We start from the raw sequence: 13938 nt of genomic DNA, 5'->3' as shown, positions 1-13938 counted from the left end.
TGGTAGTAAAGTAGAACAGTGAAGTATTGAAACCAGAGGTAAGGCGGAGACAAGCCTATGATCATTGAGACCTAACCAAAACAGAAAGAGCTTATTCCATTGCAGAAGACAAGGGCAGATTCATCTGAGTACTATATTAAGAGAATAAAAAGCTAAAGAAATATATAATATTTCTAGAAATTTTATCAGTTAGGTTTTTTCTATCTCTATTTCTCACTATTCTGAAAAATATGCATACTGTTCAGTGTATTGTCCCTTTCAAAAACCAGGCAAATTCTACCCTTTTCTTGTCTGATACAACTGCAGACTCTCTGGGGCAGGTGCATTCTTTCAGTATTTTTCCAACTGACTTTCACAGTACACTGAGTTTTTCTGTTCATGAATTTAAATGATACCTTTAAATTGAATAACTGGATTACATATCAAAGCAGATTTTCTAGCTTAAAATGAAAACCCTACATACTGTTAAAAGTAATTTTTCCTTGCTCTATTTATCTAAAATGTTTTATTAATAAACAGAGAAGCAAGTAAATTAATGAAACAATTTTAAAAATGGCCTTTTTTTCTCTCATTATTATTTTTTAGGTAAAATTATGGTTTCCTAAACTGCTTGTAAGGGACTGTTTTATTCAATATTCATTTATTTTACAGACATGTCCTGGTAAGTTTTCTCAAATATAAGCATTAAAATCTGATTTCATTCTGGTTTTCCATTGACATACACTGAATGATTTCATTTTAGGGTGTTTCTGATTTGCTTCATCTTATGTAGAAAATTAACTCTAAAACCAAACCCAGAAGTTTAACATAAGTCAAATTCTAGCAAAGAGCAACCTCTTAAATTAAATATCAAAGCTTCTTTTTATCTCATGTTTGGAGGAATTAAATCTCCTCCAAAACCATGGAAAAGGTGAGTTCACTACACTGTTAGTTTTAATGTATGTAAAGAATAATTATGAATTAAAGAGATTAAAAGAACCTAAATCCTAAAGAGAGTTTTGGAGCATTTATTGAAGTGCCATACTGAAAATCATTTGGCAAACAGATTCAAGTGTGAATCACAGAATGGGGTCCTCTACATCATTATGCTGACAAGTGGTTCTTCAGTACTGAGTGGTATCCTGCAGAGCCAAAAATGTTCCAGTAGGACTTGCCCAGTGAATCAAACATCTTGTAATTGGATTTGCTACTTGCCTACAATAAAAAGAAAATGCCAGAAGGCAAGAATTTCTGTTTTTACTGTGTACATGTGTTAGTATTTTTTAATCACCAAAATATTTATGCTAAAATACATGGGTTTAGTCGCAATTTTCTATGGTGAAAACTATCTTAGAAATAAATAATAGTCCTAGTTAAGGAAATCTACAATGTTAACTAAATGCTTGCTTATTTTTACAGTAGACAGTGTGGTGTACCACAACCACTAGTACTGGCATAGCTGAATCTTTTAACATCTCAGCATCTGTTTACCAAATAGATTTTTGTATCAGAATAAAATTGTTGAAGCTATTGAATAAATGCAGAGAATGAACACAATTTTCATAAAGTTAAGTTCTAATGTAAGCTTTTAATTTTTTTCTTTTGCTAGGAAGCATCTGGACTGAAATAGCACTTAGCTGTATGGCAGAAAGTTTGTGAAAAAGAACAAAATATAATCATTAATTTACCAGTGTTTAGACAAGAGACAGATATTCCTCCTGCTTCATTTTTCTTCCCACAAAGAAAGCAAAATAGGGATATCTCTATGTCTTTTCTATGAAACTATTCATCAAATAACTTCATACCTCAGTTAATAACATGTGGAAAAGCTATGCTTCCAGAAGAACACAAGATGCCACATCAACAAGGAAGCAATCTCAAAGGTTTAAAGGTTGCCTCTGGGGAAATCCACCTCATCTGTGCCTGTGTCAGTGTGATGTTCTTGGTGATACCTGCTGGTACCTTTGGGGGAAGTCAGTAGGCTCCAAATGAAACACTTAATTACTTTACTATTTTCTGATGTTGCAGATTTAGTTTTAATATAATCTTAAAAACAGTAACACAAACACTTGCAGAGGAAGTTTACAGATACATTGGCTTGACTCTGGCTCAATCCCTATTCAACATTTACCTTAATCAGCACTTCCAAATGTCACCTTTGTAGAGCAAAAGCTGTCTGACAGAGTTGTGCCCAAGAGAAGTTTAACCTTACACACACACACACTCTATTTTGTTGGTGGGAATGCTGTGGGTGACTTTCTACCTAGAGATTTTAGGATTGGGTCATGTTTTTCTGGTTCTTTCTAAGGACTCAAAAAAATTGCAATGACAAGACTTGGATCTCCTGCCTCAGGCAGGACTGAAATGTTTTAGGCTGTGCTTCCAGCTCTATGTTATATGGTTGATAACAGAGAGTGAAATAATGATTTTGTGTTTTAAAAATCATGTGTTTCAAAGATCCATGAGAATCTTTGTTCACAGGATCACAGCAGTGAGTGGCAGCAAGCCCATAAGCCAGATATAAGAATGCTGCACCACACAGAAATATTGAGCTGGTCCCAGTTACATATATCTTTAGCACACTTACAGGACGGCAATCAATTAATCAGTTCTAAAATTACTGGTGTATCAGAGTTGAAAAAGGCAAGAGACTGGTTACATCATCATGTATGCTCATGGCCACCAGGAAATAGGTTCTGTGAAGCCAGTTTTATATGCCAAAGTTCAAATGGAATAAAATACTACCAATAGTCACCAACACTAATTAATAAAAGAGTTGTTTCTCAATATTGGTTTACTCATGACTATTGATGATTAATATAGGGAATTTTCCACTATGAAAAAGTTGAAATATGAGAACAAAGAAATGAGAGCTACCAATGATACTGCAGAATGAGATAGTGTAGAACATACAGTATGTCACCACATCCTCTATATAATCTCCTTTGATTTGTAAGCTTAACAAGTAGCAGCTCTACCTCTCATTTTTATTACACACTGCAGGAAATATCATCCTTCACCTTAACCCCCTTCCCCTCATTTTAAACAAATTTGCTATCTTTGCTGGGAGCTGTCACAAGTTTTTAATGGAAGACATAGGATTTCGAGAAATAAATATCACAGTCTGATAATCCAAAAGATGCTTTGAATATCTAATGGGGACAAAAATCTAGCTACTGCTCATCATGCTTTGAAAACTCAGGGTTTCATCATCCAAAATGGCATTTGGGCTTTTTGTACAATGCAACAGATATTGTAGTAAAACATGGGGGATGTGTTGATATACTATGTTAATATATATAAAACAGTAAGAATGACATGATTTCTAGTGAGTCTGCTCTACACTGATTAAAATGCAGAGCCTTAAAGGCACTAATCAACTAAAAAATTCCTTTCTCTAAGCTATTTTGTCCATGTATATCTGACAGATAATTACACTGCTAATTCTATATAATAGTTTGAAGGCCTTCCTTAATGGCAAAATGGTATATTTTCAAAATGAAGAAAATAATGTGTCAATTAGAATGAAATTTAAATACATTCATAACACCCAAGTAATTGTTCTCCCTGTAAGTCAAGTTCTGGGTGACTGGTAGAGACATATGCAGCCATACTGTGTTAATATGAACTACCAGGCAACATAATTTGGTCAAATGTCACATCAAGATGTGCATTAAAGAAAACACCTCTCAAGGTTAAGTAGTAGCTTTTAAAGTAGATAGTTGTACAGCAGACTAGAAAGACAATTGTTGATACACCTCTAATTAATTGACTGAAGAAACTATTAGATTTAGATGTTAGTTCTGATAAGAACAAGATAATTAAATTCAGAATACTTGTTAGATACAGCAGTCCAAAATTATTTATTTAAAAAAAAATATGTGGGAGACCAGAAAGACAAAATAGACTAAATTAAAATATTCAGATTAAATTAAAATAAAACCTAAACTAGGAAACCATAAAGAAAATAATTCAGGCACATAAATATAAGCTGAGATGCTTGTGGAAAAGGGCCCTTGAGCTACAGCAGGACTGGTGTCAGTTTTATCAAGTCACAAAAATCAATTAATCACTCAGTCAATCACACAATATGTATGTATGCTAAATGGTAACAGTGATTGCTTTTAGTAAAAAAATGAGTTCAAATTGCAAAATAAATTCTTGTAAATTTTAGTCCTTTCTCTTCACTGCTGCTTTATTATAAACTTAGTTAAACATTACTGTCACAATAGTGACTTTCAGCATAATTGGAGTTGGATGTGCCTTGTAGATTCCTTAGGAATAATTCCTTTATGCCTTCTCCTAGTGTGTCCAAATATGGTCTGTATGTACACAAGAAGAATGGAAAACTTACTTAAAAATAAAAAAATAAAAAAATCTTTGTACTAATTGAAAAAGACCAAATCACAGATGAAGTACATGAAAAAGATAATGCAGAGCTTTAACACACCAAACCTATAAAAATTATCTTACTCTGTCTGAAATTCAAAAATGGCAAGAAGTAGCAAGAACAGAATTAACTTTGCACACAGCAGAATATTTTATCGTTCTGTAAAGATTATAAAGCCAAAAAAACAAACAAGCAAACCCACAAAACATATTCATTCATTAAAATAATTGAGATACATATTATTTTTTAATACTAGTTCTCTGATAATCGCAGAAGTAATATAGTCTAGGTATCTACCATATTGTGCAAGACCTAAACTAGTCAATGAAAAGGAGCCCATATCTAGTGTTTTCTGGAAAGAAGATAGAGCAGCAACACTTATACTAGGATCCTCAGTATTCAACCACATTAAATGCAGTTGAGATGAATAGCCATTAGGCACAGAACAAATGGACAAGTCTGTAGTGGAGAAGCATGAAGGTGTCTATTCCTTCAAGCTTTTTATAACACGGTAATCTGTAGGGGTCAGTTACACATATCCTTTCTTCTTTCTCCTAATAAGTGAAAATTAAAGATAACAAAGTACAAGGGAGACAAATTTTACTACAGTCATAATAACACCAATGCATAAGACAGAACATGAAAACTGAAACAACATCATGTTAAGGCTGTTCTTGAGATAAGAAATGTTTCAGATGCTGCATATTAACGAATTAATGAATTAGATAGGCTTACATGAATTATTCCTCTTTTTTTTTTTGCTTGATGTTATTAAATCAAGCAAAAACAACACCGAATACCCACAAAAGGAATGTCTTTCAGTCTGGTTTCTTGTTCTGTTTTGGTGTTGTTCTTTGGTTTTTTTGTTTGATTTTTTTGTTTACTTTTTTTTCTTTTTTTCTGAGTATCTTCAAGGACAGAGAGATTTGTTTTTCTCATGAGTCACTGTTTAAAAATTGTGCTGTACATAGGATCAAACATATATAGGAGTAGTCTAAATACTTCCTAACTTAGGAGTATCTACCACAACCCTTGTTACCATATTTCAGTGTCTTACTACCTCCTAAATAAAAGGCTTTACTTAGATAAAATTATGAGACTTTTGTTACAAAATTAGACTGGTTGTTCCTTATTCTTCAACTAACAAAACCAGAACAGAATTTTTCATCACCTGCACTCTAATCTCCTGTTCGGATTTTTTTTAATGCTTTACAAAACTGTTGTTTGTCTCCAGCTTTAGTCTTTTATTTTCTCCAACAACAAATATATAACTTCACTGTATCCCAGAAGCAGTATTTTTTTAGACCTCTGCTTCTTTCCACTGTTTTTCTTGCAGTTCTAGGCAGTAGCACATATTATTTTGTAATATAATTACACAATCATAATTGAAAAGAAAATAAATTAAACAAAGGGAACTCAGAACCAAGGCAGACTACTAGCACACCTAAAATAACATGGAGTTTCAAATGGAGACAGGATGTCACTTGGTGAAGATTCCAAAACAAACTCTAAAAAAGAACTCAACTTTGTTTCAAGAAGGTAAATCTGTTTCTAGTCTGCAGGAAACTCGTGGTTTGCATTGAGTATGAGAGGAAGATGCTGCTTTATAAGCTTTAAATGCTGTAACCCACTTATTACAACTGCAACGGATAATCTCATTACTCTGGTCTAAGTATCGGTCTTTATTATTGCAACACACTGCATATGAGAAAAATTGGAGACATACTTCCAAAAGGACAGGAGCAGAATAATGGTTCCCATTTCTTTCTAACCCTTGGGAAATTTTTAGTGATAGATCATTTGCTCATCTCTGAAAATATATTTGCCTTTTTTTTTTTTTCAATGAGAAACTATTCTATTAAAAAATTATCTACTTGTGCATATTACTACAGTTCCCAAAAGCTCAGTGCTTTTACTAATCCTCCATTCTGCTGCATACTATAATTATAGCACAGAGTACAAGGTCATTTCATTTACAAAGACCATAGCAAATGAGTAAAACAAGAGACAACTGACGGACAGGGAAAGACAGGAAAGTACAAGGGAATAATGAGGCAATACTAGACACAGTGATAAGCAGCAGTCTCAGCACAGAATAATCTTAAACAGTGTGAGCTCTTTTATGTTTTGTTTTCTTTTAAGTAGGTAATACTGAAGTTTAGATTTTTAAAGATTAGAAAATGATTTGGGAGTAAGGAACTAGTTTCTGGATATTTTATGAGACTCGCTTCTGAGACTGACCTACAATCATTGGAAGAGAAAGAAGGTGATTGTTTCACAAGGGAACAATTGGATTATAAAAAATGGCAACATGTGCTGGCCAGGGGCTGGAGGCAGTGTCTCAATGCCAAATGAGTAGGAAGATTTTGGAAGCAAATAGGCTTTGAAAGGTCCTGAAAGTAAAGACAAATTGAGAATGTTTGGTATAGCAGAGGAGAGAAAAACAGAGATACATAGAGATCTCGATTCCATTAAATAGCTTTGTTCTTAAAGGAAATTGCCAACCATCTGTATTTTCAAGTTAAAGTCTTTTTAAAATAACAATGTGTGGAGCATATCAAAATCTAAAAATAATTACTTGCTTCAATTTGTCTGAGACATGATGCTTAACTTCATGTAACACAAGGTATTAACATATATTAGTAAAAATAAGACACAAAAATGCTCTAAATATTAATTACACACTTAATTCTGTTCATATGTAACTGCTGAGCACATTGCAAGAGGGTGGCCAGCAGCAGACCAGTGTAGCCATATTCTACATCCTCACTATGTTGTTGTCTATACACAGTGTCTTCAGATGAGTTTGATAATGATTATTTGTTTGACATTTGGTCTGCATTACATACTGCCCCAGAAGCCTGAGATATTTTGTTGAATGAGGTGAACAAAACTGGAACAAGCAACCAAAACAACAACAAAAGCAACAACAAAAGCATAGCCAGAAATATTTACTGTCGCCGAGACTCAACACCTCTCTTCACTTATAAACTGATTGAAATACATTTTTCTGTGCTTCTTCAGAAAGATGTTCTTGACTGTTCAGTTTTCATTGTTTGAGTAGTCTGTCCTTTGATATGTGCTGCAATAAAATGAATTTTCAAGGTTACTTTGTGTGCAGATTACTGCTTAGCATTAAGTACACCTGTAGCATAGAGACTCTCCAAGATCTTTAGCCTTCTAAACCTCACTCAAGACTTATTTTAGACCTAAGTTGGGCTTTGTTGGACTTTCCTTCCATTTCACAGGTATTCTTGCAGCTATAGGAAAATAAGCAGTTTTCTACAGGAAACTGAAACAAGAGTGTACCCAAGTCACATTCCTTCTATTCAAATCTTGTCTTGCGCTGTAACAGCTTTACAGTCAAAAAACAAAAAATGTGAAGAAATTGGAAGGAGCACTTCTGTCTCTGTGGTTCTATTTGACTTTCCTATTAGAACTCCTCTCTCTCTTTCCATCTCTACAGATTACATTTTAACAAACTGTTGTTCAATATCATATAAAGTTGCTGGAAGGAAATAAAAAGTTTTCTGTATTGTCTTTCTGTCTTTTTAAGCAATTATGGCATTTCCTTTTGGATAATGATGGGGTTTTAAAATATTAATACTTAAATCATGAATTTAAAATACATCAATTCATATTTTATCCTGGACAGTTAAAAGACTTATGGATTTTTTTAGGTCTAAAATAAATTCATCCCTTTTTATTTTTTTTTCAGTGTGTTTTTCAAGCTGACCAGCATGTCACATATTCATAAACCAGACTTCTCCTCCCTAGGAAATGTTATTCTTCAATGCTAAAGCCTTGAAAAGAGTGGCTAGTGCCATTGCCAAGTGAGTTTTAAGACTTGAAATGTTTATAGTAGGTATTTTCAAAATTTTCCTTTTTGCCTCACAGAAGATGGCTACTCTTAACTGAGCACTGAATTATATTTAAAATTTCCTTCATTTTGCCAATAATCACTGAAAAATAATAGCTTACAGTTTGTAAAAAGCCTTCATTTTCTGAAAGTATAAGTAGTGGAAATGAAACTAGTTACAGAAACCTACAGTTTTTGAGATACATTTGCCCGTTGTCAGTTTAATTGGAGAAAATAATGTCAGAGGTGGCAAGGTCTGTTAAGACAAATTCTATTCACAGAATCACAGAATCTCATGTTGAGTTGGATGGGACTCACAAGAATCACTGAGTTCAACTTTTAGCACTTCACAGTACCATCCCCAGGAGTAACACCGTGTACCTGAGATCATTGTCCAAATGCTTCTTGAACCCTGTCTGAGGGTTGGGTGCTCTAATCATTTCCCTAGGGAGACTGTTCCAGTATCCAAACACTCTCTGGGTTTTTACCTTTTCCTAAAATCCAACCAATGCCTCCCCTGACACAATTTCAGGCCATGCCCATGGATCCTGTCACTGGTCACCACAGAGAAGTGATCAGTTCCTGCCCCTCCCCTTCCCTTCACAAAGAAGCTGTAGACTGCAATGAGGTCTCCTCTGAGTGTCCTCTTCTCCAGGCTGAACAGACCAAATAGCATCAGTCTCTCATCATACAGCTTGCTCTCAAGGGCCCTTCACCATCCTGGTGATGGCCCTTTTTCAGAGGATCTCTAAAGGCTTAATGTTTTTCCTATATTGTAGCACCCAAAGCTGCCCCCAGCACTTGAGGTGAGGCTGCCCCAGCTCAGAGCAGAGCAGGACAATCCCCTCCCTTGCCTGGCTGACCATGCTGTGCCTGATGCCCCCCAGGACAGGTCTGGCCCTCCTGGCTGCCTGGGCACTGCTAATTCATGTTCAGCTTGCCATAGACCAGGAACCCCAGGTCCCTTTCTGTGATACTGCTTTCCAGCATCTCATTCCCTGGTCTGTATGTACAGCCAGAGTTGTCTCATCCCAGGTGCAGAATCCATCACTTTCCCTTGCTGAACTTCATACAACTGGTGATTGCCTAGACCCCTAATTTTTTGTTTTCTCTGCAAAGTCTCCCTGCCTTCAAAGGCTCCTCCCAGTTTTGCATCATCTGCACACTTGTTTAACATTTGTTGCAGCCCTCAATGACAGTCATAAAGATGTTGAAGAATACGGGGCTGAGCACAGAGCCCTATAGAATACCACTAGGGTGACAGGTTCCCAGTTTGATGTCACTCCATTCACTATGACTTTGTGCCCAACCTGTGAGCCTGTTGCTCAACCAACACAGGATGTGTTTATCCAGCTGTGTGCTGAAAATTTTGTCTAGAAGGATCCTTTGAGAGAAGGTGTTGAAAGCTTTGCTGAAATCCTAAAAGATTGCATCAACAGGTTTCAACTGATCAGCTAGGTGGGATACCATGTAATGAAAGAAATCAGATTTGATAAGCAGCTCTTTCTTCTCACAAAGCTATTCTGGTTGTGACCAATTACTGTGCTGTTTTTCAATACCTCCCGGAATAACCTTCTCCATAACTTGATGAGGCATTGAAGTGAGACTGACAATCCTGTAGTCTCTGGGGGTCTCATTCGTGGCCTTCTTGAAAAGTGGGACAACATTCACAGTCCAACAGCTTCCTGTCAGCTGGAACCTCTCTGGTTTCCCAAGAGCACTCAAAATCATTGAGAGATATTTTGCAATGACATCAGCGGCTCATTGAGGATCCTCAGTTAAAACCCATCAGGCTCTATAGATTTGTAGGGATCCAGCTGGAGCAGCATATCCTGCACAATTTCATAATCAGCTGGGAGCTGATCATTGCTGCAGTCATGTTCCTCCAGCTCAGCGCAATGGGAACCCCTTGGTGCATCATCCATGCCAAAGGCACAGACAAAGAATCCATTAAACACCTCTGCCTTGTCCATGTTTTTGTTTGGCTGGGAAGGAGAAAGTTGTAAACTTTGTTGTTTCTTCATGGTTCCCTATCATCTCTGATAATTTTGCAGGCATTTTTCTGAACTAGGAAAGTGGGTAAGAAGTGGTTAAAGATCTATCTGCACCACTCTGTTTCAGCTGTCAGTCATCAGGGCTACTAAGGCTAGATGTTCACCCTTCAGGCAGTTTTGTGACTGCTGCTCAAAATGAGCCCTGTCTAAGCAGAAACATACAATTATTCTAATCAAATTATTCCTAGGCTACACAATACAATTACCCAGCCTAATTTGAAAGATGAATTAATTGAAGGATTATTTTCCTTTTGTTTTTTGCATAAAAGTCCCTGTGTAGGATATTCATAAAGAAAAGTTAAGCACTTGACTTCCATGTTAGAGATTCTGAAAAGACGTCTATTTTAATAAGAAACAGACTTTCTTTCAGCTCTTTACTTTTGGGGAGAGGAGGGGAATTTAGCACTGCAAATCAGCTCTTACATTAGCGCAGAATCAATATATAAAAGTAGAAAGACAAAAGCGATGCTTTGTTAAAGTTTTCTTTCTTATTTTTTTCCTCTTTCACAGATTAAGATTGATTGAAAGAACGGTTCAGCATGAATTCCTCTGTATTGCTATGTCTCATGGTGATGCTGGTTCAACTTTGGCCTTGTTCTCCCAGCATGCAGAATTCCAATGCTCAGAACACAGTTCAGTCTTTCACAGCAGCTCGAAGAGTGAAACGTGGCTGGCTGTGGGAGCCTCTTTTTGCAACTGAGGAGCAGATTTCACCAGATCCTGTGTATGTTGGACAGGTATGATAAGTAATGGTTCTAGGACAGTACAAGGTTAGATTTAACATGCTGATTAGCAGCTTCTGTTTGGAAGACCAAATATCTCCAGTGATGGGGAAATAGCAACAAGGAAAGAGGAGATGAGGAAGCTGTAATAAGTCAGTACTACATCTCTCCTTTCCTATGACCTCACTCAAGGTCAGAGAAGTCCAAGAGCTGTAGGCCGCGGCAGTACCAAGCACCTTCCCTCACTGAGGACTGCTGTCAAGAAAACTTCACATGCATGCTGTTACTAGAACTAGTTCCATACACAGCCTATGAAGGTATAAAGATGAAAAGTTTCTTTCTTCCTTCTGAATGGAAGTTAAGGACTCATTTATCAACATCTGGCAATTTGCTTGTGCTATTTTTGGCGCTGCATCAAAGCAGCCATACTCAGTGTAATGTAGTTTACAAACAGTATTCAGCATGATTTTCTATTACACTAAGTAGCAGCTGATTTACCCCTCATTAATTTTTAATGAAGCTGATTAATACTAAATCCTTTTACCACTGAGAAACTGCAGGAATCTGCATGGTTCATTAGATTAACGTAACTTTAGCACAACGAGCAATTATTTTTCACCCTCCTTTAAAAATGTGCTTTAAGATAATTGTCTTAATGAGGGTTTATCTTCCCCCTTCTCTCTCTGCTTATGATTATTATTATTATATTTATTATTATTATTATTTATTTTTGTATGCTAGAAGTAATTTAATCTTGAGATCTGTTTTTCTTTTCTTTAAGGCCCTTTTTGGATGAATGAACCAAAATAAGTTTAACTGCTAATTAACTAGCACTAAAATTTAATTGGGCCCAAAGGGTGAAGTGTTCAAAATTCATTAATTACTTTTTCACAGCCCTTTCAAAGTAGTTGCTATGGAAGTATGATGTCTCACTTCTGAAAGAACAAGTGAAGACATACTATTTCTTTTAAAATTTTTATTATTTTTCCTATACCTTGAAAACAGTTTCCTGCAAAGAAACTTTCTAAATTTCATGTATTTTCACGATTTCACCTTTTTATTTCTCACAGGTTAACTGGGGATTTTATTGAAGATTATTGTTAATATATTGAAGTGAAACCATTGTCCAATAAGACATATTTACTTGTGTCTTTTTATTGAGTAGAATATGCACTGCTTTCAGCAAATGAAGTTGTAGTCTATGATCAACACATGAATTTTTAGTAATTAAGGCCCTGAAGAAAACTGCATCAACGAAAATACAAAGGTAGACAGTCTCTGTTTTTAAATCACTATTCCATATCCAAATCTTTTTATAGCCAGAACTAAATTTTCAAATTTCATTTAACATAGGCTCATGACTCCTTTTCCATTATCAAGATTAAGAAAAAAAAAATGTCTCCATCAGTACTGCAATGGCAGATACACAAGTATGAGTACAGGAATACTTGTTCTCAGCTCTCATTTACAATGGTATGACCATTTATTTTGTTCCCAGACTTAAAAAAACAAGTAAAATGAGGAGAACCTTTGCTATTCTTTCTCAGCAAATGTCATCTGTAAGGGACCTCTCATTTAGCATGTTCAAGGTCATGAAATCTTCTGTGGATAAATGATTCTGAGTGAAATTGCCAAACAGAGGTTATGTCTTAGCAGCTGGTTGAAGGCATGCTTCCCGACCCTAAGGGTTTGACACACTCTGTGGTCACATCTGAGCCCCATGTTAGTTAAAAGATCTAGATGTAGATCAGTTCTTCCATGTTGTGTGTTCTGTGATAAGGGAATCAAGATTTATGGATAACAAAGAATCTGCATTTCCCCTTAGTGAGATGCCAAATTTGAATGGTAAAATGAGTCTGACCCAACCACTTATAAAGGGGTAACATGGCCCATGTTTAGCATACAACTTCTTACGGTGAAAATATTTAAGTTGTTCCTATTTTAAATAGTTCTAAACTCTCTTAGACTTGAAAATTCTGTATTTTTTACCAGCAAGGATAATTAACTATGAATATTATAGGCTTTAAATACCTTTATGGAACTCACAGTAGGAACTCAAAACTGTTCCATATATCTCAGAGAAGAGTCCCTGTCACATTCTGAATATATTATCCATCTGATACATGAAGACAATTAAACATTATGAAAATCTTAAAAGGCATAGGCATTTTTACACAGAAAAGTTAAGTCTATTTTTGCAGCTTCAGAAGTTATCACAAAATATTTGAATATATCCAATAGGGGAATGTTCTTTTCCCATTCAATGGCCTCACAACTTACAGTGACCTTTAGGGTCAATTACCATAAGCAGAACAGTGAGATAGTTGAAATCAACAGTTAGGCATATTGTTTGCATTTTAGATATATTACTTCATAGGAGAAGCAAGTTAAAGAATATGTGTTTTTTAAACTTTGGATTTTTCAATTAGTATCCAGGCTCTTAGAGAGTTTGACAATTTTTGTTCTAAAACCAAAATAAGTGGAGAAAAAATAGAGAATTAATGATATAATGGAAATTTTTGTTCCCATAAAATTCCACCGTGGACGCCTGCCATATTAGGAGATTAAGTTATAGCTCTTAAAATATTGCTCTATTATATATCAGTAACATTAACAGAACTAGTTTGTTGTCATGAACAAATGCAGCTGGACCAAAATTGTCTCCAAGGCTCAGCTTTGTCAAAGTAATCATCACCATAAAGTTCATCTTAGCAATGTAACAGACTATGTAGATCCTGGAAATGGAAAATGTCTGTCAATTTATTTTGGAATTAACAATACAGACTTTCACCACAGAATGTCTTTTCACCTCTTTAATATTTCAACAGAAACAGAACATCACTGTTGCACACCTTTATACTTAGCACTGCTGAGTTAAAAAAAAAAAACAAACAAACAACTTAAAAAGTACATGTGTACTGCAATAATAAAAAA

At 35.4% G+C, this 13938-nt stretch overlaps 1 protein-coding gene across 1 annotated transcript in view; it reads left to right on the top strand.

The window, feature by feature from the left end:
- The window catches only part of LOC102110121 (cadherin-19), a 69364-nt gene that overhangs the window by 17464 nt on the left and 37962 nt on the right, over window positions 1-13938 (top strand). Inside the window, exon 2 of the mRNA XM_005517447.3 lies at window positions 10793-11019. Within this exon, the coding sequence (XP_005517504.1) occupies window positions 10822-11019 (198 nt within the window). The 5' untranslated portion in view covers window positions 10793-10821. The remainder of the gene's footprint in view (window positions 1-10792; window positions 11020-13938) is intronic.

Source organism: Pseudopodoces humilis, chromosome 1 (genome assembly GCF_049639895.1).
Source record: "Pseudopodoces humilis isolate 2021_Gansu_Grassland_sample_001 chromosome 1, ASM4963989v1, whole genome shotgun sequence".
In the NCBI taxonomy this organism is placed as follows: Eukaryota; Metazoa; Chordata; class Aves; order Passeriformes; family Paridae; genus Pseudopodoces; species Pseudopodoces humilis.
The sequence above is the reverse complement of the archived record's forward strand: the minus strand, read 5'-3'. Positions and strand labels throughout refer to the sequence as shown.